This window comes from Manacus candei, unplaced genomic scaffold, assembly GCF_025592945.1.
Source record: "Manacus candei isolate 608988 ecotype Guabito, Panama unplaced genomic scaffold, ASM2559294v1 h1tg000023l, whole genome shotgun sequence".
Taxonomy (NCBI): Eukaryota; Metazoa; Chordata; class Aves; order Passeriformes; family Pipridae; genus Manacus; species Manacus candei.
The window spans coordinates 26,613,773-26,635,539 of NW_026138071.1; the positions used below are offsets into that span (position 1 = coordinate 26,613,773).

General features: G+C 46.1%; 3 protein-coding genes across 7 annotated transcripts in view; 2 read left to right on the plus strand and 1 right to left on the minus strand.

Moving 5' to 3' along the window:
• The first annotated feature begins 136 nt into the window (after positions 1 to 136).
• Positions 137 to 919, plus strand: YBEY (ybeY metalloendoribonuclease). Of its 3 annotated transcripts, none has more exons than XM_051787226.1 (3): positions 137 to 534; positions 612 to 680; positions 797 to 919. In XM_051787226.1, exons 1-3 carry the CDS (start codon positions 199 to 201, stop codon positions 881 to 883), a joined length of 492 nt encoding a protein of 163 aa, XP_051643186.1. In that variant the 5' UTR covers positions 137 to 198; the 3' UTR covers positions 884 to 919. The 3 variants fall into 3 exon arrangements, with proteins under 3 accessions (XP_051643186.1, XP_051643187.1, XP_051643185.1); XM_051787225.1 differs by having other exon boundaries at positions 141 to 537; XM_051787227.1 differs by lacking the exon at positions 612 to 680 and having other exon boundaries at positions 138 to 537; positions 797 to 883.
• On the plus strand, positions 913 to 11,654 carry POFUT2 (protein O-fucosyltransferase 2). Its single transcript, XM_051787202.1, has 9 exons — positions 913 to 1,091; positions 2,139 to 2,389; positions 2,943 to 3,087; positions 3,434 to 3,544; positions 4,327 to 4,393; positions 6,617 to 6,742; positions 7,308 to 7,488; positions 8,267 to 8,390; positions 8,632 to 11,654. The coding sequence occupies exons 1-9, from the start codon at positions 913 to 915 to the stop codon at positions 8,783 to 8,785; spliced, it is 1,338 nt and encodes a 445-aa protein (XP_051643162.1). The 3' UTR covers positions 8,786 to 11,654.
• A 1,223-nt stretch (positions 11,655 to 12,877) lies between these two features.
• ADARB1 (adenosine deaminase RNA specific B1) overlaps positions 12,878 to 21,767 on the minus strand; it is a 70,816-nt gene continuing 61,926 nt past the window's right edge. For all 3 annotated transcript variants that reach the window (XM_051787176.1, XM_051787177.1, XM_051787175.1), the window contains 2 exons: positions 18,303 to 18,481; positions 12,878 to 17,555 (listed from right to left, as the gene is read on the minus strand). In XM_051787176.1, coding sequence (XP_051643136.1) covers positions 17,379 to 17,555; positions 18,303 to 18,481 — 356 coding nt within the window. In that variant the 3' untranslated portion in view covers positions 12,878 to 17,378. The remainder of the gene's footprint in view (positions 17,556 to 18,302; positions 18,482 to 21,767) is intronic.

Below are 21,767 nucleotides of genomic sequence, written 5' to 3' on the forward strand. Positions count from 1 at the left end.
GGCGAATAGTAGCGGTAGGCAGTTGGCCGAGGGGCGGTTATATTGGCGGGGCTACGGTGGTGGGCGGAGCGATAGGCGGTGTCTCCGGGAGTGGGCGGGATCTCGATTGGTTCGCGGGCCGGTGGGCGGGATCTCTATTGGTTCGCGGGCCGGTGGGCGGGGTCTCGGCGGGGCGGTGGGCGGGGCTCCGGTGCCGCCATGAGCGTGGTGCTGCGGAACGCTCAGCGCTCCGTGCCCGTGCGCCGGGCCCCGCTCCGCCGCGCCGTATGCGCCCTGCGCGCCGCCCTGGGCGCCTCCCGCTTCGATGTGGGGCTCGTCTGCGCCGGCAACGCGCTGATGCAGCGTCTGAACGGCGCCTACCGACAGCGCCCGGAGCCCACCGACGTCCTGTCCTTCCCGTTCCACCAGGTGGCGGCGGGGGAGTTGCCGCGGCCGCGCTGCCGCGGCGAGTACAACCTGGGGGACATCTTCCTGGGCGTGGAGTACATCCACCAGCAGTGCCGCGACGCCGGGGAGGACTTTGAGGGCGTGCTGGTGGTGAGTGCCGGGCGGGCGGGCGGGCGGGCGCGGCCGGTCAGTCACACAGCGCGCTGTGCTCTCCCCCCGCGCAGGTGACGGCAGCCCACGGCCTGTGCCACTTGCTCGGCTACCGGCACGACACGAAACCCGCGTGGGAGCAGGTGCGGAGCGCGCCGGGGGAGGGCGCGGGGGGCGTGCGCGGTCCGGGCTGGCGCGGAGCGAAGCCTCCGCTAACCAGGGGCTGCCCCGGCGGCGCCGACCGCGGCCGCTCCCGCAGATGTACCGGAAGGAAGCGCAGATCCTGGAGGAGCTGAACCGCCTTACTGGCTCCCGGCTGCGGCCCCTCACCGCCGGCCTCTTCTGAGGGACCGCCCCGGACGTGGCGTGCGGGGGATGGCGGCGCTGGGGCCCCGTGGCCGCCTCGCCTCGTCGCTGCCGCGGCTGCTGCTCGGCCTGGCCGCGCTCGCCGTGCCGCCGCCGCCCGCCGCCGCCCCCGAGCCGCCGCCCGCCGCCCTCCGCGCCGGCCACGCCGCCTCCTCGCTGCCCGCCGCCGCCGCCGCCCCGCGCACCAGGTGAGCGCCGCCGCCCGCCGCCGGGGAGAAGCGAAAAGCCTCCAACAAAGCCTTTTAAGTGCTGATTTAGTCCGCGTTCCTTGGTCCTCTTACCATTCTTCCTCAGGCAGAGGGCTCCCAACTATCAGGCTGTAACGTCGTTGTTGATCTCCTCTGTATTTTCTGGTTACTCCGACATGTCTTTAGGGGACCACAAATCTAAGATCCCCGATGTCCAATCTTCACCTCCCTCAGGCTTTTGTTTATTGAAGCTTATTGGAGCTAGTCCAGAGAAACTCAAAGCTTCAGTGGTTTAAAGAGCAAACTGTCAAGAGTCTGTGCAAAGAAACCTAGCCACCAGCTGCCATTAATTAAAATTTAGGAAAGTTATAGTATTTCTAACATGAGAAGTGGCAGCACCACTGGCCTCCACTGTGTCCAGCCCCAGGTCGATCCTGCCCACCAGCATCACATGCCCCTCATGTCTCCCGAGGGGACATGGTGGGTCCCTTGTGCAGGTGACCCGCTGTGTCTCTGAACCGTGATTTGGTAAAGGGCCTCCTTCACCTGCTAGTGCCTTTTTGGGTCGTTTCTGGAAGATGTCGTCAAGGGAACCCACCAACTCCCAGTTGCACCCTTTTCCCCTGCTCCTCTGGAATGTGTCCTCCTGCCTTTATGTTCATCTCACACGAATTAGCCTGGGTAACACGCCAGTAGTTTCACTGTTCTCACCACACACACCACGTTGCTCTCAGGGTCAGCAAGACGTCTGAGGGGTTCTCTCCTTGGCCCGCCACATCCTGCCCCACTGCAGGAAAGGCTCGTGGCATGTGCCACCTTGATGATGCCCCGTGAGGAGAACACAGTGGCCCTCCCAGCCCCTGCAGCACACGCTGCTCTGCCTTCCCTTACTTCTTCCCCTTCCACCTTCTGAGTGCCACAAACTCACGAAAGAGGAACAGTTTCCATCCCAACAGAGTTTGCGTCATGTGATCAGGGGGTAAATGTAAACCACGTAAAAGTTTCAAGCTCATCCCCAAAGTAACGGCATTCCTTTGTTTTCCCCAGATACCTTTTGTACGATGTAAATCCCCCTGAAGGGTTCAACCTTCGCAGAGACGTCTACGTTCGCATTGCTTCCCTTGTAAAGACCCTGCGGAAAAGTGAAAACTGGGTGTTAGTCCTGCCTCCTTGGGGGAGGCTTTATCACTGGCAGAGCCCCGATATCCTTCAGGTCCGGATCCCTTGGTCTGAGTTCTTTGATATCCCAAGCCTCAACAGGAACATCCCTGTCATTGAATATGAGCAGTTCCTTGCAGGTGGAGTATAGGATCATGCAGTTCTACAATTGACTAAATATTTCAGATGGTTTCTTCACAGGTTTGTCCTTATAGAGGGCTTTTAGCCTTATATGTGAAATAATAAAAAGGTTTGAGGGGGTGAGAGAATGGCTGGGAAGGAGTTTTACTGAGTTACAAAACCGCTAGGATGAAATAATCCAGTTATTTCGCAACTTCTTTGCTGTCAACTTCCTGTGGTCCCCAGAGACAGACAGTTAACACGTGTGGTTAAATTCAGAGATTTCTGCCTGGTTTTGACCATAGATTTGCACTCCCATGGTCACACCGTTGTGTTTGGCACATTACATCCTACAGAGCTGGGTGGCAGTAACAGGTGGTCACATTGCCTGACCCTTTCAACTTTTCTGGCTTGCACAGAATTTATTTTCCATTTTTTAGAGAGAAAGCAGGGAAGAGAGAGGAGTGTCATACTGGCGTTTCTAGCAGATTTTTAACTGCAAGTGATGCTAGTTCATACCTTTCTCGTGTGGGTTTCCATGCTCACAAATCCTTTGCTTTGCCTTCTGCTCAGAGTCAGGTGGGCCCTTTATTGAACAGATTTATGTGCTACAAGGCTATGCAGAGGGATGGAAAGAAGGAACATGGGAAGAAAAAATCAATGAAAGGCCATGCATTGATCAGCTGATGTATTCCAAGGACAAACATGAGTACTACAGGTAACATCTAGCAGTCCTTTTGATCTTCTTTTCAGTGGTATTCAGTGAGACAGTTGCCTGCTTTTAACAGAATAGACTGGTGTGGTTGTTGCAATGTTATCTGTGAATCCCTGAATGCTCGGGGTTCACGTTTTTTTAAAAAAAACATAAATAATAAGATGTATTGATACGAGAAAATCTAACTTTAGAAAATTGTTGTTCCACACAAAAACGGTAAAAAGGGGGTGGCTGGTTTGCTGGCATTATATATTGTCTTTATAGGATGTACTGTTTATTATTTTTGTTACGTATGTGACGTTAATTTAAAATACACGCCTGCGAACCAATCCTTGGTGTTCCCTTTTAGGGGCTGGTTCTGGGGTTACGAGGAAACACGAGGCCTAACCGTCTCTTGTTTGTCTGTCCAAGGATCTGCTTCCATTGTGGCGCCCATCCTTCTGAAGAACACTTCAGCGCAGTGAGTTGCCTTGTCTTACTATTTATTGTTGTCTTGTGTGCCCACAAACCTATTGCCAGGTGTGAAGAGCAGGGGGAACTTAAAGGCTCTATCCCACTGTTGTGCTGCTTCATCGCTGAGTTGCTGTAAACCATTGAAGTCATTACAGAAGGGATTTACACTGTCAGAAGTGCTTAACTGTGAACTCGGTGAAGTGCTACAGCGCTAAAATGTAAGAGGAAATAGCCTTTAGCTCCTTTAAATTCCCTCTCAGGTAGCTAAATGTCCTTGCCATCCTGTGTTTGCCTTTCCTTCCTTTACTCTTTACCTGGTGCTGGGTCAAGAGGGAATAAACAGAGTGGAATCGGTGTTTCTCAGGCCGGGATCTCGGATGGCGAGGTGCAGTGCCTGGTCTCCTGTGGCATCCATCCTCAGTGCTGTGAGCTGGGTTTAGAGAAGGCAAGCAGCAAGTTTCGTCTTTCTGATGAGAGCAGTGGGGATCTGTAGTACCTCCCACGGGGAGCAGAGGAAGCAAAGTGCTGTTTTTTAACAGGAATGTTCTTCTGTTGTAGGAGTTCCACCTTAATCCTGGCCAGTGGCAGCACGGTTCCCTTCTCCCTCCAGTGGGCTGTGGGTCACAATTTGCCTTCTAGAGAACAGATTGGCAGCCTGTCCCTCATTCCCTGTGCTCCCTTTGCAAACAGATCATAGCCTGTGCTTTATCCTAGCAAATGTATAAACACATGGTATAATGTAAATTCTATTCCTAAGGGAACTGCACGCAGTTTTACCATTTTTAATAGGTCAGTGATGTTAGACAGAGCTGAAAACCTTCTTCATGACCACTACGGAGGGAAAGATTACTGGAATGTGAGTATTTTTCAGTTAGCTTCTCTGGACTTTTTACTTGCCTCTGCTAAATATTCAGTAACCTCTGTGGGCTTGAGCTTTGCCTCAGGTTTCTTTTCTTGGAAGTAACTTGTGTCTTATGTTTCAGCAAGATGTGCTAGAGATGGTCCTCAGGCTGCTGTGGATTAATGTAACACAGGAATTTGTCCTCTTTTGTCCCTAAAGACCCAGTGCTGCAGGGCATGGTGTTTAGAAGGCCCTCCCCTGTACAACACATCTGCAGTCAGAGGGGAGCAGTTCTTGTTTAGTCAACCTCAAGGTTAGACTTTTCAAAAGAATTCCCAGAAATGCTCAGTATTTTCCCAGCTCTCTCCCCATCATCTTCAATGGCAAAATTCCCATGGGTTTCAAGGTAACTGGTCACCTCCCAAGGGTGTGTGGTAAAGTAATTCCTATGCTAAAAGTTTTAAGAAAAAGTTAAGGCTTAGCCACAGGAAAATTATGTGGAGTGCTTGATATAATTAAAACTGCTAAGAGAAAATGACTCTTATGATACTACAAAACAAGTTACACAGACCTCAGTCTTGTAAGATGTGAGCATCTGGCTATTCACTTGGGATATAGCATATTTTTCAGAAATGGACCAAACAGTAGTTTTCTAACCTTGTACTTTTCATTGAGAGTGACTTTCCAAACAGAGAAATGCAGCCCACAGATCATTTTTGAGTATGACTTGTAGTCCTGTAAAAGCAGACCTGAAATCCACATGGATCCATAACACACATTCTTAGCAGTGGCACTTTAAATGTTGCCTCAGTGGGTTTGCCTGATGTCCAAACAGAAAGTCACTCACTGCAGCTTGGGCCCAGGGCCTCTTCTCTTTCCATACCCCTCTGAGAAGCATCTCTCCCTTCTCTGTTTCTTTGCAGACAGAAAGGGAGAAATATGGAAAGAGTGGCAGTATCAGACATGTAGATTTGAAACATATTCTTCTAAGAGAAGGGGAACCAGGTACAGAGAGCACACACTTCCTGAAGTGTATCAGTGGAGCTCACACATTCACCTGTTTTCTCTTTTACACATGCTGTTGCAAAATAAGTGTCCACACAGACCAGCTGCTGTCAGGGGAGTGGTTTGTGCCTGGGAGAGGCTCAGCACAGCAATACTGCCTGGGTGCCAAATGTGGCGTGGCAGTCACACAGTCCAGCAGGATGAAGCTCAGACATGTTTGACACAAGCATAGCATCCAGAGATGTTCATTGCCTTGCACTGCCATGGGTTTGCTGCCTCTTGGGCATACCATTCATCACACCTCAGGGAAGGTATCCCATGGCCTGACTCGACAGGGAGGAAAAATCTCTCTTTGAACTGCAGCATGAGTGTTCTGCAGCAGACAGCATGTACATCCTCCCTGATGTCAGTGTTTTGCTGGAGGATTTGGGATGGAGTGAAACCACCCCAGCTGGCAACCAAACCTCAGGCAGCTGCTCGCTTACTCCCCCCCCAGCAGGATTGAGAAGAGAATTGGAAGGGTAAAAGCTGGGAAACTCATGGGTTGAGATAAAGACAGTTTAATAGGGAAAGCAGAAAAGGCCTGGAGTCTTTTTGTTGCATTTCTTTGGTGCCCATCACACGATAGACTTGCATAAAATGAAGAATTAGACCAAACTGCCAAGTGTCCTCTGTAAGCAGCGTAAGTGCTGGGATTTCCTTCTTTCTGTTGTGTGTGCCTGTTAATAAAAGGGCTATATATGACTGTGTGTAATGGTAACTGCATCACAGGGTTGTTATCCATAGGTTAAGGACATAACCCTTTTTTTGTCACTTTTCCACTGAATTTGACAGGAATGTCTGTGGCTAGATGCTTAATTTTCTTTAAAGCAGGTTTTATTCTTACAGGTGTTTTGCAAACTAAAGTCTTTGCCCAGCTTTTGTTTCCAAAAGTGAGGTGCATTGCTAGAGTGTTTAATTTGGTATATTATGTGTTCTGTTGTGCAAATAACTGAAGTCTACTCCCTACACCTGTGTGTTGCAGGGGCAGTTGAGTGTGCTGGTTATAAACGTGATTGTAATTAGAATTAAACAGTTATGTCTCGGATGAAAGGTTAGAAATTGTTGCTTATATTGCTGCATGGACGTGCCAGGAGTTACCACATTCCGAAGTGCTGTGTATGTGCAGCTATCTCCACTTCTCGTTTTTAGCTCTCCCTTTTTCTGACTTGGCCTCTGCTCTTATTCCCCCAGACCCGTCGGAGCATGGTGTTTGCTAAACACCTCCGGGTGGTGGGAGACGAGTTTAGAAGGAAGTATCTTCAATCCACGGATGAGGCAGACAGGACTCATTACAAGGAGGACTGGACACAGATGAAGGTAAAATCATGACAGTCTGTTTCCCGTAAGAAATGTAATTTTTACTTCATTTGTGTACTCCTGGCTGTGTGCTGCAGGGCGTGTTGGAAGACAGAGGTGAGTCTAACTCTCCTGCTCACACCAGGGCAGACAGGCACGTTCCTTGTGCACCTTCTCCCCGCGTGCCATGAGTTAACGGAGCCTGTTGAGGGGTGCCTGGTTCTGGGTGTCAGATCTTTGCTGCCCTCATTTCGGTAAAGGAAACTTGAATTGCTTCTTGCATTCAGCGTCATGAGTGGGTGGGGAGTTCAGCTGCAAACTGCCAGCTGAGGATTTATTTGGTCAAGGAGAGCAGTTTTTGCTTACGAAGACTTCGTGCTCTAGTTTCTCTTGTGTGATGCAGGCCACCCGGAGATCAAAACATTGCAACGAGTGTCCCAAACTACTCCCAGTCCTTATTTTGAAATTTCTTTCTGCAACTAGAGTGATTCAGTGCCTTATCCAGAGATGATGCATTCTGGCCTTTTTGGTGTGAATGTATAGTGGCGCTCTCAAGTTTTAAAGTTTAGTGGTCTTTCTCTCGTAGGTTAAGACGGGCACAGCTCTAGGTGGTCCATACCTTGGGGTTCATCTCAGAAGGAAAGACTTCATTTGGGGTCACAGAGAAGATGTGCCTTCCCTGCAAGGAGCAGTAAAGAAAATCCGCAGCCTCTTGGAGATGCTTAAACTTGAAAAAGTTTTTGTAGCCACTGATGCTGTCGAGGAGGGTAGGTAGATCCCACTCACTTCAGGATTGGTAACTTCTGACAATGAGTGCTGCCATTACCACTTCACTTTTATAAACGACTGGGATCAATGCCTCCATCACCGAATGGGAATTGAGCAGGTCTGGGCAGCTGTATCCTTCCAGCTTGAGTAGCTGGTATCAAACCATTCATTTAGTATTTCCCATGGAAGGTTTGACAGTCTCTACAGTGGGGAACTGTGAGTTGAATTTGCCTATTCCTTCTCCTCTTTCTTCCATCCCACGTTTTCTCTGGTAGGAAGGGTCCTCTGAAATCTCCCACCCAGCCTTCCCCTTGGCTGCCCCTGGCTGTGTGTGGCCAAGGCTTAGAAACCCACAATGGTGGGCTTTCCCCCACCAGTCCTTATCCCAGGGCTGCACTCCCATCCCAGTGGTATCGAGGGATCTGTTTCGATACATGATGTTAGAATAACACTGCAAGGCATGGCACCTGCAGCCTTAAGTTTGCTGCCAAGAAAGGCCTCTCGGTACACCTGCCCTGTAGTGAGGCTAATGGGACTAATCTGTTCTTGCAGACTTCCCCGTGCCCTCAGAATTGGCCCCCTCAGCACTGTGTTCCTGCCCCACCAGTTCCCCTCCCCACCCACCATTCTGTGAATTACTGTGTTGTAAAATCTCTCGGTGGATTTTGGTGTCACTTGCTTTGGAACTCTCCGCCCAGGGTTTTCTCAAACACCACGTGACAGCAGCGGGTTGTTCTTCATAATGTCGAGATAAAATCGTGTCTTTCCTTTTCTCAGAGATTGAATTGCTCAAGAAACTGCTGCCTGAGATGGTGAGGTTTGAACCCTCTTGGGAGGAGCTGGAACTCTATAAGGATGGGGGCTTGGCCGTGATTGACCAGTGGATTTGTGCACATGCAAGGTAGTGAACGTGACTTTTTATTTGAGGAGCCAAATCTTAATGTCACTGTCACAAAACTGAATATGATTTTTGGCCCAGCTGTAGTTCTTTACAAATCATATAAGATATATAATTGCGATGTATATAATAGATGTATAACAGTTATATTGTGTATAGAGATGATGATCATTTCATTATTGTATCATTTCAATGAACAGTAAAGTTGGTCCCCCTCACAAACCCTTTCTGATCTTTTTCACAGGTATTTTATAGGCACCTCAGTTTCAACATTTTCCTTCCGAATCCATGAGGAAAGAGAGATCTTGGGATTTGACCCAAAAACAACTTACAACCGATTTTGTGGTGAAACAGAGAAAAACTGTGAGCAGCCAACTCACTGGAAAATTGTCTATTAAATACAGAGAAATACAAGGGCTTCAGTAATCATAGAATCATAGAATCAGCTGGGTTGGAATGGACCTCTGAGATCATCAAGTCCAACCCTTGATCCACTACTGGAGCATTTCTTACCTGTCCATGGTTCCCTGTGAGGGTCCACAGTCATTTTTAGATAGAAGAGCTCTCTGAAACAATATGATTTTCAATAATATATAGTCTTTAAGTTAAATTTTACAAGTAATTTTTTTTAATACTGAGTATAAATTGGTATTTGATACCTGTATGTAAAATGGAAAGCTGTCAAGAGGGAACATTCCTGTGCCTAAGGCACTGTGCACCGAATTTGGCTTTGACTTTGTGCATCTTTGACCCCATGCCATGATTACTGTAGTTTAGATAGGAAACATTGCGTGTGTATGTATTAAAAAAAATACACACTGGAGATGTACATTGAAAATAAATTATTTTGGTAGTCAGAACCAGCTAAAAATTACCTTAAACTAGAGGTGTGTGTAAAAGGATTGGTGCACATTTGTCCACAGCGGTGGACATTTTCTCAAAATGCTGCTTTGTCAGGGTATGTGACCTCAGTGGTCAGATTATTTGGGAATAAGTGTGTGAGAGTCTGTTTGTTTGCTTTGGTTTAGAATCTCATGTGTTTACCCTGAAGATGCAAAGCCAAATCATGGCTGCAAACAGAGCCTTGTCCCTGCCTGTGAGCAGGCTGGGGATAATGGCATGTGCCAGCCAACAGCAGCCCTGGGAATGGTGACCCACAGAGCCCACTTCAGTGCAAGCTGGCCATTTGCAGAGTCTGGAACTGAAATTCAGAGCCCAACTTTTTTATGAGGCTGTGGTAGAGATTAGATAGAGGATAGGGAAAAAAAAAGTCGATTCAAACACACTACTGCATCTGCAGGCTGGTGCTTCTGATAACACACCAGACTTGGCTCTTCCATAACCTTTCCATACAACTCACAGAGGGATTTGCCACAAGGCACTGATTTGCTAAGTCAAGTAAACTGAGTAAACACAGCTTCACCTTCAGGGGAATAGCTCCTCCAGCTGCCCTTCCCGCCCCAGCCATCACCACCCTCCGTTTGTAACTGCCCTCCACTGAGTACTTACCACTGAGTTTGATGCAACAGATCCCTGAGCGGAGACGGCCGCAGCAGGAGGGAATGTCACCTGGCTGGAAAAAACCCAGCGCCACCAGGCTGTGGGGAAACATGCCTTGGCCAGGAGCTGCTTTTGGGTCTGGTGCCTCTTGACATGGTGCCACTTATCCGGTGTCATCCAAGTTCTGGCTGAGCTGGGGAGCATGCAGTTAGTGACAGTAGCATGGAACCAGAGAATCAATTACGCTGAAAAAGACCTCTGAGATCATAGAGTCCAACCTAAACCCATCAAGCCACCACCTCAGATATCACTTTCACACTGATGGAGTTTTCTTTTGTACGTGCCTGGTCTTTGCTTTCCCTGTTCCTAGGAAAGGTCAAAGAGCTTAACAATGGGTCTTTCCAAAAAGGGTGCATCACCTATGCAGGGGATCTCCCACCTTGCTCCTGTTCCTAATCAGAAACTGATCTGATAAGCCAGGTGATGGAGAGAACAAAAACCTGCCTGAGGGCTAAGATCCATGTCAGTCCCACAAGCAGCTGGCTGTGGAGCAGAACTGACCTGGATCTAACTCCTTTTTAAGACGGATTTCCTCCACGTAGGGTCAGATGAACAGCTGGCTTTGTTGGTGCATGAAAAGGTACATGGCAAGAGCACTGTCTCAGTGGCCTGTGAGTTATGCACCTGCTTCCAGAGGGCTGGATCCAGACTGGCCACATGTCAGTGGCTCCCTGCCCTTCCTCAGCCTTTGCTGCAGCCCTCGATCTGAGCTGAGCTGACATTTCTGTGCCTGGCCAACTGAGCAGAGAGCCATATTCTCCAGAGCTGACCCTTGAGCAGGATGCAAGGGCAGCCCATTTAGGACCAGACTTTCCTGCTTTACTGGGACAGGTGCTGATTAGAGGTGAGCATCAGGTGGTTGGTTTTCTGCCATCCCCAGCCGTGGGGAGTTGGGTTCCCACCCCGGGCAGCGGCACTGCTGGCACCTCACGGGGCTCACCCAGTTCTCACCACAGCAGGGCTCAAGGCTACCACCACATGCATGATTCAAACCCAGTGCCAGACACAGGCTGGGATGGAAATGCTGGTGACCACCTACAAGTCTGCAGAAGTCAGGGACACACCCACTTGGGATTTGAGTGCAAAACAGCATTTTTGACATGCAGCAGCAGTGGCACGGCCCTTCCCACCTATGACACAGGCCACGTGTCTACAGCGGAGTGTCAGACCTGTCACATACTTTCTTGCCTTCCCCTCTCCCATGCTCTAGCCAGCTCTTCAGGATGTAACCAAAACCACCATTTTAAGGACATGCACAGTATCTGTGATGTTTCACTTATTGTTTTGCTGCCACCAGCAATATTGATATAAAAAAAAATAATGATGAAACTTAGCAATGATATAGCTCTTTATATTTTTGAAATCTCTGTACAAACATTACTTAAACAAAGCAAGGTAGTATGCAAAACAGTCATTGCTTAGAATAATCAACCAATGGGTTGTGCTTCAGTGGTGACACTGGGAGAGGAACAAGAGTGCTGGAAGGGAAGCAACAAACCAGAGGTATAACAAGGTCTCGTCTTCGAAGTTGGAGTTATGAATGGAGAAAGTAAGTGTCAAGGACAGTGTCTGAGAGTGTTCTTTAATATCCTTACACCAGGTAGGTAAAACCAATGTATTTGCACTATCACACAGGAAGATGGGAGAAGAATAACTGCTTAATGCAAATAATATACAGCAATATATATATATATGTCTGTATAAGTACATATTCACACACACACCTCCCTTTGATCCTAAATTTGCTAAGGATGCCTCAGTCAAACTACAACAGAAATGATATTGGTATGATAACAACGACAATATTAAAAATGTGAAAACAGTGCAGTGACATCAACTGTGGATCTTTCCCTCCAGAGAACAGATATTCCTTAAACTGTTCCATCTGCCAAGGCTGGCTGCAAACACGGCTCTCAATTCCTCTTTCCTGGAATGACTGAAGAAAACAAAACCACAACTACCCCCAGGACTCATTCCTGCCTACGCAAAAGCTGCCGGTGCAATTAACCGCCCGTTCATTCACAGGTGACAGGACAGCCCTTTGGCTGTGAAGGCTCTAAAGAACACCATGCACTGACATCACCCAACAAGGAACTCGTGTCCTATCTGCTTCCCACAGCCCTGCCAGGTCCAGGATTCCAGCCCCAGCTCGGTTCCTGCAGCCCCCCTTGGTTTGCATCGTTCCCAGCTCAACAGAAGTGATGGAAGCAGCAGTTTTATTGGAAGCACCATACTGGCTCAGGCACACAACGCCAGTGGATGTACTAAGGGACTGTTTTCCATCCCCCCCCAGGTGTGTTTTAGTGACAAATACCTGCCTAGTGATGAAACACCCTCCCCAGCCAGTGGCTCTAAATACCCAGCCTGCCTGCCCAGAGACCCACACGATTTTCTTGCATGGGGAATCAATCCAAAATTGTTGGAAATACTCCAGACCAGTTGTTTGCATAAAGGAAGGGCAGCAAGCCAAGTGGGTAATTCCTTTGGTCCATGCTCCCCATGTCTCCTGCACAAGGGCCTCTCCAGCAAATTTCCCATCCTGTGCCATCATTTCTACATTAGAAACTAGAGAAAGCAGCGATTTCAATTTCTCTCTCCTCCTCCTCCTGCTTCCATCAGATGCTGACTCAGCAATGGCTGAGCACATCCATCCCACTGAGCCACCAGTAGGACAGGGACCAAGCCCAGGAAACTGTCCCCTTCCAGCCCTGTGGCACAGAGTTCAGTGTCCCTTCCAAAATCTTCCTTGCGTCCTTACCAAAACCTGTGCCTCTGTTAGCTCTAGGTAACCCCAGGATCAACATTACCTCCTTCCCCCACAGGAATCTTTTAAGCTCACCTGAAAAAATTTCCTATTAGAAAATAAATAAATAAATAAACAAATAGATAAAGAAACCCAACAAAAACCACACGGTGATTCTGAGACAGGATAATTGTATTTTACACATTTTATTTCTGCGGGTTTTTAGGTTTTAAGCGACATGAGACATTTTTCTTCTGACTGTATCCCTGAATTGCAATTCTGCTTCCTTTCCAGTAAACTTTGGGATAATTTTCACAGTGGACAGCTTTATAATGATAAAAACGCAAAGAATGCAAAGTGTAGCTTCTCTGCAAGCATGAGCCTTCCAAACATAAATTTAAGGAATGGCAATAATCAACTATTTTGAAAACCATGGATATTTAAAAACCCCAAAATTTTAATTATGTGGTGACTGTGACTAAGTCAATTCTTAGACCTGATTCTCAATTCCTGGTTGGTTATTTTTTTAAACACAGCTTGGTTTCCAAAGGCAGCACTTCTCCATGACACAGGCTCTGCCTCATGCTACCAAACACTCTGAACCAACAGTTTTAACTCATGCATATTTGCACTGAGAGCAGGGTGAGTTTGGGGTTTTCCCTGGGGTAGACAGCACTCTTGGACATCACAGAATCATGGAATGGTTTGGGTTGAAAGGGACCTTCAAGACCATCTTGTTCCACCCCCCTGCCATGGGCAGGGACACCTTCCACTAGCCCAGGTTGCTCCAAGCTCCATCCAACCTGGCCTTGGACACTTCCAGGGATAAGGCAGCCACAGCTTCTCTGGGCAACCTGTGCCAGGGCCTCTCCACCCTCACCGGGAGAATTTCTTCCCTATATCCAATTAAAATCTACCCTCTGTCAGTGGGAAGCCATTCTGCCTTGTCCTGTCACTCCAAGCCCTTGGAACAAGTCCCTCTCCAGCTCTCTTGGAGCCCCCTTTAGACACTGGAAGGGGGTCTCAGGTCTCCACAGAGCCTTCTCTTCTCCAGGTGAACACCCCCAGCTCTCCCAGCCTGTCTTCAGAACCGGACTGATGAAATGCAACACCAGTTCTGAGATCCTCACCCTCTCAGCAGCAAGTTATTTTCGATTTAGAGCAACAGCACCCAAAAATCTTCTACTGCTGAGCTTCCTATGAAGTAACAAGCCATGAAAAGATTTCTCTAAGGAGAAGATGAGAATTGCCAGCTGTCCAGACACCCCACTGCTGCACATCCCTAAGCAAGTGGAGTCACCGTTCCCATCACTACCTGTGTGACATCCACACCACTGGGGGAGAAGTGTAGCTGACAGGCTCTACATGAAACACTCAGACACAAGCAGTAAGAAGTAATCTACAGTTATTACCAGGTCCTGAGTACAGCCATAAGCGATATTTCAAGTGTTAACCTTTAGGCCCAGATTTTCTTAAAATGATCCTGCATAACACATATATATATATATGTATATATATATATTTCAAACATCTATATTTAAAATTACCTACTTTCATAACCTACAAACTTTACTATAGCCAGACTGCCATCTGGAGAAAAAACATCTTAAATTAGATTTCAAGTATTCATCAACATTAAAGTTGTTGCTCTAAGTCCTTTGAAGGTCCTGAGACAAACACTCGATTACAATTATATAAATATTCAATCAAAATAATTATATAAATATTCAATCAAAAATAAGGGGGGGGGAAGTAAAAGAACAGAAGCAGCTCCTAGAGCAGCAGTACAAGTCCCCTGTGCAGGCCAGCTCCCACCCATCCAGCTTTCCAGACCCCTCAGCCTTCCAGCGCTGGTCTCCCACAAAATTTGGCAACTGCCAGAGGCTAAGTTGCCTTATCTTTTGCAGTCACTTGAAATTATATACATCACTATCCCTTCTTGCTCAGTGATAGTGATTTGCAGGGAACCCTCCCAACTGCCTTCTGTGTGTGAACTGCACAAAAAGGAACGAGGGATTGAAGGAAGCCAAGCAGTATTTTATTGACTCCCAGAAGACAGATATGGATTGCACATAACCCTGGAAAACTTCTTTTTAAAATCCTAGAATTATAAACAGGAAAACTCATTCCTCATAAATAACCTGACACCACTCCTTTGTCAAAAGGTTTTGGCATGGAACGTATTTCCTTTACAGTTTAATTCTGATTGTTCATTCGAACAGCTTAAAAAACTAAGTCTATAATAAAACAAATATTTTGCTCATATTTTTGACTTCATTAAAAAAAATAGTTTGAGTCACTACTTTTCTAGTCCTCAAAAAAATTTCAGAGAGACACCAACATTCGAATGAGTCCCTTAAAAATGTGTATTTCACCTAAGAGCAGTAATGACCTTGAGAAAATGCACATGGTGTGAACAGCTTTTCCTCCACCCTGCAGAAACATTCCCATACTCAACTACAGCCCCTAAACAGAACTTCTGCCACATGAACAAGACAAGGCCAATGCCCCAGTGCTTACAAAATCTGACCACATGCATTTAAATTCCTTTTGGAATAGGTCAGTGTACCCCTCAGTTGGATGATGACTGCAAGAGCCTTGTTGGGCTTGCAGTGGCCATGGGAGTGCTTTTAGTTTTAATGAGAAGCAGACAGGGTAACTGAAGCCACCTATGAGGGTGAATTAACACAGCCCATCTCTTGCAGCCTGTCCCCCTGGCAGCTGGAAAAGGCAGTAACCTCTGGAGGCATCAGACTTTTCTGAGGGGATCCCTAGGTCACAGACTCTCTTGCCCTCCCAGAGCAGTGCTTGCTATTATCCACAGAATCACCCAAATGTATTGTTGGCACCTCAGTGCCTTACTTCCAAGACATTAACCCTGAGGCTTCAACTAATGCACGAGTGATTTTCATGTCTGGTCACTTCTTGAAGTGGAAAATAGGTTCCTACTTGAGCAGTAATGTCTTGGCATTCATGATCATCCCAAAGTGGTTTTACACCAAAGTCTCCAACACCCCAGGTACTTGCTAACCCCAGAGGTGCTGGGGCTGAGGTACCTGGCTCCAGTTACAGCCCCACAACATGCAGGCTTTGGCCATGCGGCTAAACCGATTCCTGCTCCGCTCCACTGCTCCGCAGAGGCACCAGCACAGCTCCAACTGCACCTCCGACCCAATGTGGGCCTATGAGCAACCCTTGCCTTCAAAGCACGGACCAGCCTGCTGGTCTGACGTCCTGCGTGGCACAGGTAAGGGGCAGTGAAGCAGAGAACAGGAACCAAGAGCTGGCGTGTTGGTTTGGTCGGATTTGGTTGGGTCAGGAGAAGCCCCATGCCGTGAAGCATCACCTGGTTTGCACAGGGAGCACAGAGGGTCTCTGAGATGATCCTCAGAGAGCACAGGTGACACCTCCATGGGCACGAGCCACGAGATGTGTTTGGACACGTCCCGTACCACACATCATCACCTCATCTGCCACTGATGTCATGAACTAAAAAGCGGTTTTAAGAACTCCTCCTGAATGGACCTCACAATATTCCGCTTCTATCTTACAGTTTGACATAAAGCAGAAGTGTCTACACCTTTAGGAAAAACACTTTTTAAAGTAACAGTCAAAACAAATGAGTGCACCCAATTAGCTTCATGAAGCCCATCACACATGTAAAGCCAAAAGGCAACAAAACCTCAGAGACACAACAACTTGGGTGAAAGCAGATATAACGCCCAGGAAATAAGTTTTAACAACTCTTTTGTCCATTCCAAGAGTTTCTCATGAATACCCAACAGGGGACTGGTTTTGGCAATTCAGGCTTAGTGCCCTTAAAACGAGCAAATTTTTTTTAAGCTGTCACATTACTGTTACAGTTAAGGTTGTATTCTGATGAGTTCCTGGGATATACAAGTCACCTACTTCTAAACGTTATAGGCTTCTGCACATTACAGACTAAACTTCTTAACTTACAAATAATTATTTTTGCTGTTTCCAGTTTACAATGGTAAAAAAAAAATGAAGACTTCACAATGGGTGTAAATGGGAGGTAAATGTATTTTTAAAAACAGAATAAAAAGCTGCATGTTAAAAACTGGGTCACAGACTAATAAATACATACATCGAAGACATGAAATTTTCAGCAGCTGGTTTTAAAGAGCAAGGAATTGGGAAAAAACTAGCTGTCCAGACTCCATTCTGGCTCTGTTGTCTATGTGCTAAAAATATCTGCAGTTCAAAAACAAGTTAACAGAGCAGTAGAATCAGCTTTGTCACCTATTTTTAAAAAATTAAGCTACTTCCTAAAAGTGTGGTGTAAAACCTAGAGAAACTTTTAATTTCTTCATGCACTTGATGACACTGAATTAAAAAAAGAAATTATTTTAACCCAGAAAAAATGAGTCATTGTATACAGTAAGGACAGCCTTACTGCAGGTTTTCTACAGCAAAAGTATTTCTAGAAATACACCAGAAATTACTTTCCTATAACAAAATATACAATTATGTGTCAGATCATCATTGAGTTTCATTACTCAGGCGAAACAGAAACAGTTACTGTGAAGTTTCAAAAAAACCCCAAAGAAACCCAACTCCAAACAGCAAAAAGATGTTTTGATGGCTGTGGAGATGCCAGAAAGCAATGCTGGACACCAGGAATTTCCAGAACAACTCCCTTTCCAAAGTGATGTGCAGTTTGTGAATTAGACCATGAGTGAAAACTGATCTTGTTCTATGGGCTTCTCCACCCAGGCTCCAAGTCCTGCCTTCAGGAATGCTTTAAACAAACACTCTTTGGCAGTTTGATACTCAGTGGCTCCTTGCTTGGTATCGTGGTACAGGTTGGGCTTGAGGATCTTTGAGCGCAAGCTGGAGGAAAGCTGTGGGGATTACAGACAAGAAAAGAAGAGAGACAAGACCCTATTAAGCCAAACAGTTTGAGAGTGACTGAGTTATTCAAACAACTAATATTAAAACAATGTAAGGATCTACCAAACAAAATGGTTGAGGCCAAAAAGCCACAGACGTGCTTTCTGGTAGCTTTTCTTTCTGAGAGGAAAAAGGAAAACCTCAGTAGTTTCAACTGCAGTAAAAATGGGATTATCCTTCCAAATAAATAAAAATGAGAAGGCAAGTTCAAAGGAGAGAGCATCCTTTGCTTAGTCAGCTATAAACCAAGGGGTATGCAGACAGCATACCAGACAGCACCACATTAAAGAGTAAGTTAACAAACACATATTCTTTTACATTACTGCATGGGGCAGTAGGTAACTGGCCTCAAGTTGCACCAGGGGAGGTTTTGATTATGTATTAGGAAAAAAAATTATGGAAAGGGTTGTAAAGCAGTGGAACAGGCTGCCCAGGGAAGTGGTGGGGTCATCATCCCTGGAAGTGTTAAAAAAAAAAAAAAAGTGTGGATGTGGCACTAGAGGAAGTGGTTTAACAGTGAACACAATGGCAGTGCTGTGCTGATGGTTGGACTTGATGACTTTAAAGATCTTTCCTGGCTTTGATGATGCTGTGATTCTAACACCAGGCTCACAAAGTGGCTTCTGAGCCCAGAGAGCACACAGAGGTACTTCACTAAGCACTGGGCAGTGGGAGCTGTGGCAGCCTGGGGGCCGTACCTTGGCGTGGATACGCATCCAGCGGCTGTAGAACGCGTGCTTACACAGGCGGGACGCACGGCCCATCTCATCCTTGCCAGTCGTGGCATTAATCACTTCCAGACCAGTGTCTCCTACTGTCCAGTTCACACTGAAGTTTGGGGCTTTCCCTGGCTGACGGGCTTCTGCATTGCTGATACCTGAAAGGAAAGTGATGTTTAAGGACAATAACACATACAAAATATTGACTTTTTTTTTTTTTTTTTGGGTTGGGGAGCAATCTGTTTGTAAGACCGCTCTTTTACTTTGAGGGCATTCTCCTGCAGATTTCTCACCGACTTGTGGTGGTAGCACCATGGACATCTCATTCTTATCCTGGCTAAAGTGCTCTCTACTGTCCTTCCCAGCAGGGCAAGTGTGCATTGCTGGAGAAACCAGCCTCCTTGTTGGAGGGGATCATGGAAAGGTCTGTGGCAAGTGTTCATGGGGACAGTAACAGGAGTGCCTTGCCATATCCTCCTCACAAGGATCTGGTCTTGCAAGTGAACAAATTCATTATTAACCAGCAAATAGTTATGAAGTAGAACAAAAGTTGTTCTGCTCCAGCTCAAGAAACTGCTGCTCTCAGAGCCCACTCAGTAGCTGAGTGTAGCAAGGAGCCAACACTGTGAGAGTTTGGCAGCTGTAACTCTTCAGTCAATTCCCTTTCACTCTGATGTAAGAATTCAGGTGCATGTTGCTTATCTCACTTCAAATTGGATGTGAAAATATGAACCCTGGAAGTGTTCAAGGCTGGGTTGGACGGGGCTTGGAGCAACCTGGGATAGTGGAAGGTGTCCCTGCCCATGGCAGGGGCTTGGAACTAGATAAGCTTTAAGGTCCCTTCCAACACAAACCATTCTGTGATTCTATAAAGGTGAGCCCCATCCTCAGCGCCCTTCGCACAAAGCCAGAGCTGGCAGACATTGGAGTTTTCAAGCACAAATCCATTTGTGTTTCAGCTGCTTCCCCACTTTGCATGCCCACTGTTGCACACCGTGCCCAGAGACAGGGAACCACAGGACTCCAGAGAGGACTCGTATCATTTTGCTCAAGTGTTAAATCATGTGACACCTTCCAAATATGGCTCCACCTCTATGGATGGAGAAGCAAAGCCACCAGCAATCAAACCCAAGTGCAAAACGAGGCCGTCTGCCTGCCCAGGGCAGGATTTATTCCCCCACAGCAGCCCAGTGCTGCGAAGATGGACCGTACAGAATGGCTGCAGTATTGTGCTTGAAGGTCACAGCAGCTGCTGCCGTACATGTGTGACTCCTCAGGCATCACAGAGGTGGCAAAACTCTCTGTTTAAGATGTCTCAGTCACCTCACCAGCAGAGAGCAAAGCACTAGGGCAATTTGTTCTTTCTAATAAATAAAAATCCCATTTTTTTACTTTAACACAGCTCTCACCGAGAACCTCTTTCAAATCTACTCCAAGGCTATGCCAAGCCCTATACTTAATAAAATCTAGAGGATTTGTGGAAATTGAACATAAGCAACACAGCAGGATGCATTTCTAGCTGATACCTAAAACGATCTAACAAAGTCAGACACCTGGGAGCAGGACTGGCTCAGCTGGCTCAGTCTCACGGCACCTCTGGGCCCAGCACTGAGAGTGTGCAAGATCCATGAGGTCTGAATGACACAGAGAAATTCAGTTTGCTTTCTATCATCAGTTCCTCATTTAATAAACAAACAAACACGTTGAAATATCAATCACTGAAGTGTTGTCTATTTACACTTGGTTTACATCAACCTTGTCACTATGACTGATAACTAGTAATTAAGTTAATAATGATAGCAAATAACCCTACCATCCCTCATTTTTTTAAAATATAAGCTGAAAAATTTGAGAATTGTAACAAAAGTTGGTTTTACCAAAACTACTGAGGCAAGAGGGCTAAGAAATTGCTGCCACATGACAATTTTTGGTCTTGTTTTTTCTGTAATCTAATAATATTATACTATTAGCTTTCCTTTCATTCCATACACTATTAAATAAGTATAAGGGTCAGATAGAAGTCACTGAGTACTACAAAACACTTGTGACATCACACCCAGTCTCACAAATAAAGATGAGGAAGCTGAATATGCACTACACTTCCACTGCAATTATACAGTTCCATTCTTTGTGTTATTTTGATCAATTAGTTAAATCTAAAAAAGAAAAACCGACCCAGATTTAGAATTTCAAATAGATTTAAATAACAACAACCCATTCAGTTACTTAATTGTATGCAGTAACCCTGTAGAGATGGCAAAGGAGTCTCATGGTGGATGGTGGATCGTGGGTAGCACAGACAGGGAATAAAGGTCATCTCAAAATCAAAGCATCTGATAAAATTTTAGGTGGATCATATCTTCCCCCTCAAAATCCAGACACGAATATAGCACAATAAGCTGAAACTAGAAATGGGAAAGAAAACTAGGATAGAAAGTCAGATATTTTACTCTCCACTGAAAACTGATATAACTAAGCTATTTAGAGAACATTGCTCAGAAGTTATTGTTGAGTATTATTATAAAGGGATATAATAAGCAAAAGCAAAGGTCACAGCTCTTTGTGCCAGTGATTATATAAATCATAAATCTTGACAGTTTTTTGAGGACAGAGCTTAAAAGAGCTTCATTAAAAAGGAGATAGAGAGCTGAAAAATACCAACGTGAACAGGAGGGTAAGGTACCATGGGAACGGCCAAAAAATCCCCAAAGGTCCTCTGCTGAAGGATTTATTTTTGTCTATTAAAACCAGAATTCACTAACACCTGGATGAAGATGGTCTCCTTGTGAAGAAGCAACACAGCTGGAGAGCTTCCAGCTCTGTGCATATCTGGAAAGTGTGCAGGGGTAAAAAAGCCCAGGTGATTAAGATTGGTGATGATACTTAATTATTTTAAAGAGTCAGTAAGAGAAGGAATTGCAAAGAGTAGCAGAAAAAAGCTCACACATTGGGTGTCTGGGCAATAAAAAGGCAGGTGAAATTGCTCACAGATAAATATTAGGCAAAACACGAGATAAAACCCCAAAGCAGTGTTGCCAAGGAGTGCTGGACTTGGAGCAGGATTGGAGCATTCAGGAATGAGGTTTTAGTTTCTAATATTCAGTTCTACCAAAAGGTCAGCTCAAGGACCAAAAATAATCAAAGTGAATGTTAGGAATTATTAGTGAAGGATCAAGGATCTCAACAGAGTATATGCCACCACATAAATCAGTATTGCTGCTTTACCTGGAGTATCAGGTGCTGCCCTGGTGTCACTGGCACAAAAATGGAAGTGCAAAATGAAAGGTATGATCCTTATATGAAAGGGTCTCTGTGCAAGGAACAGCAAAGTAGACTAAGACACTTCAGCTTGCAGAAAATAGGACTTATGTAGGAAGGAATATCTCAGAGGTACAGAAAACTAAGTGTCATGACCACTTCCTATAGCCCAGATCACACAGAGCA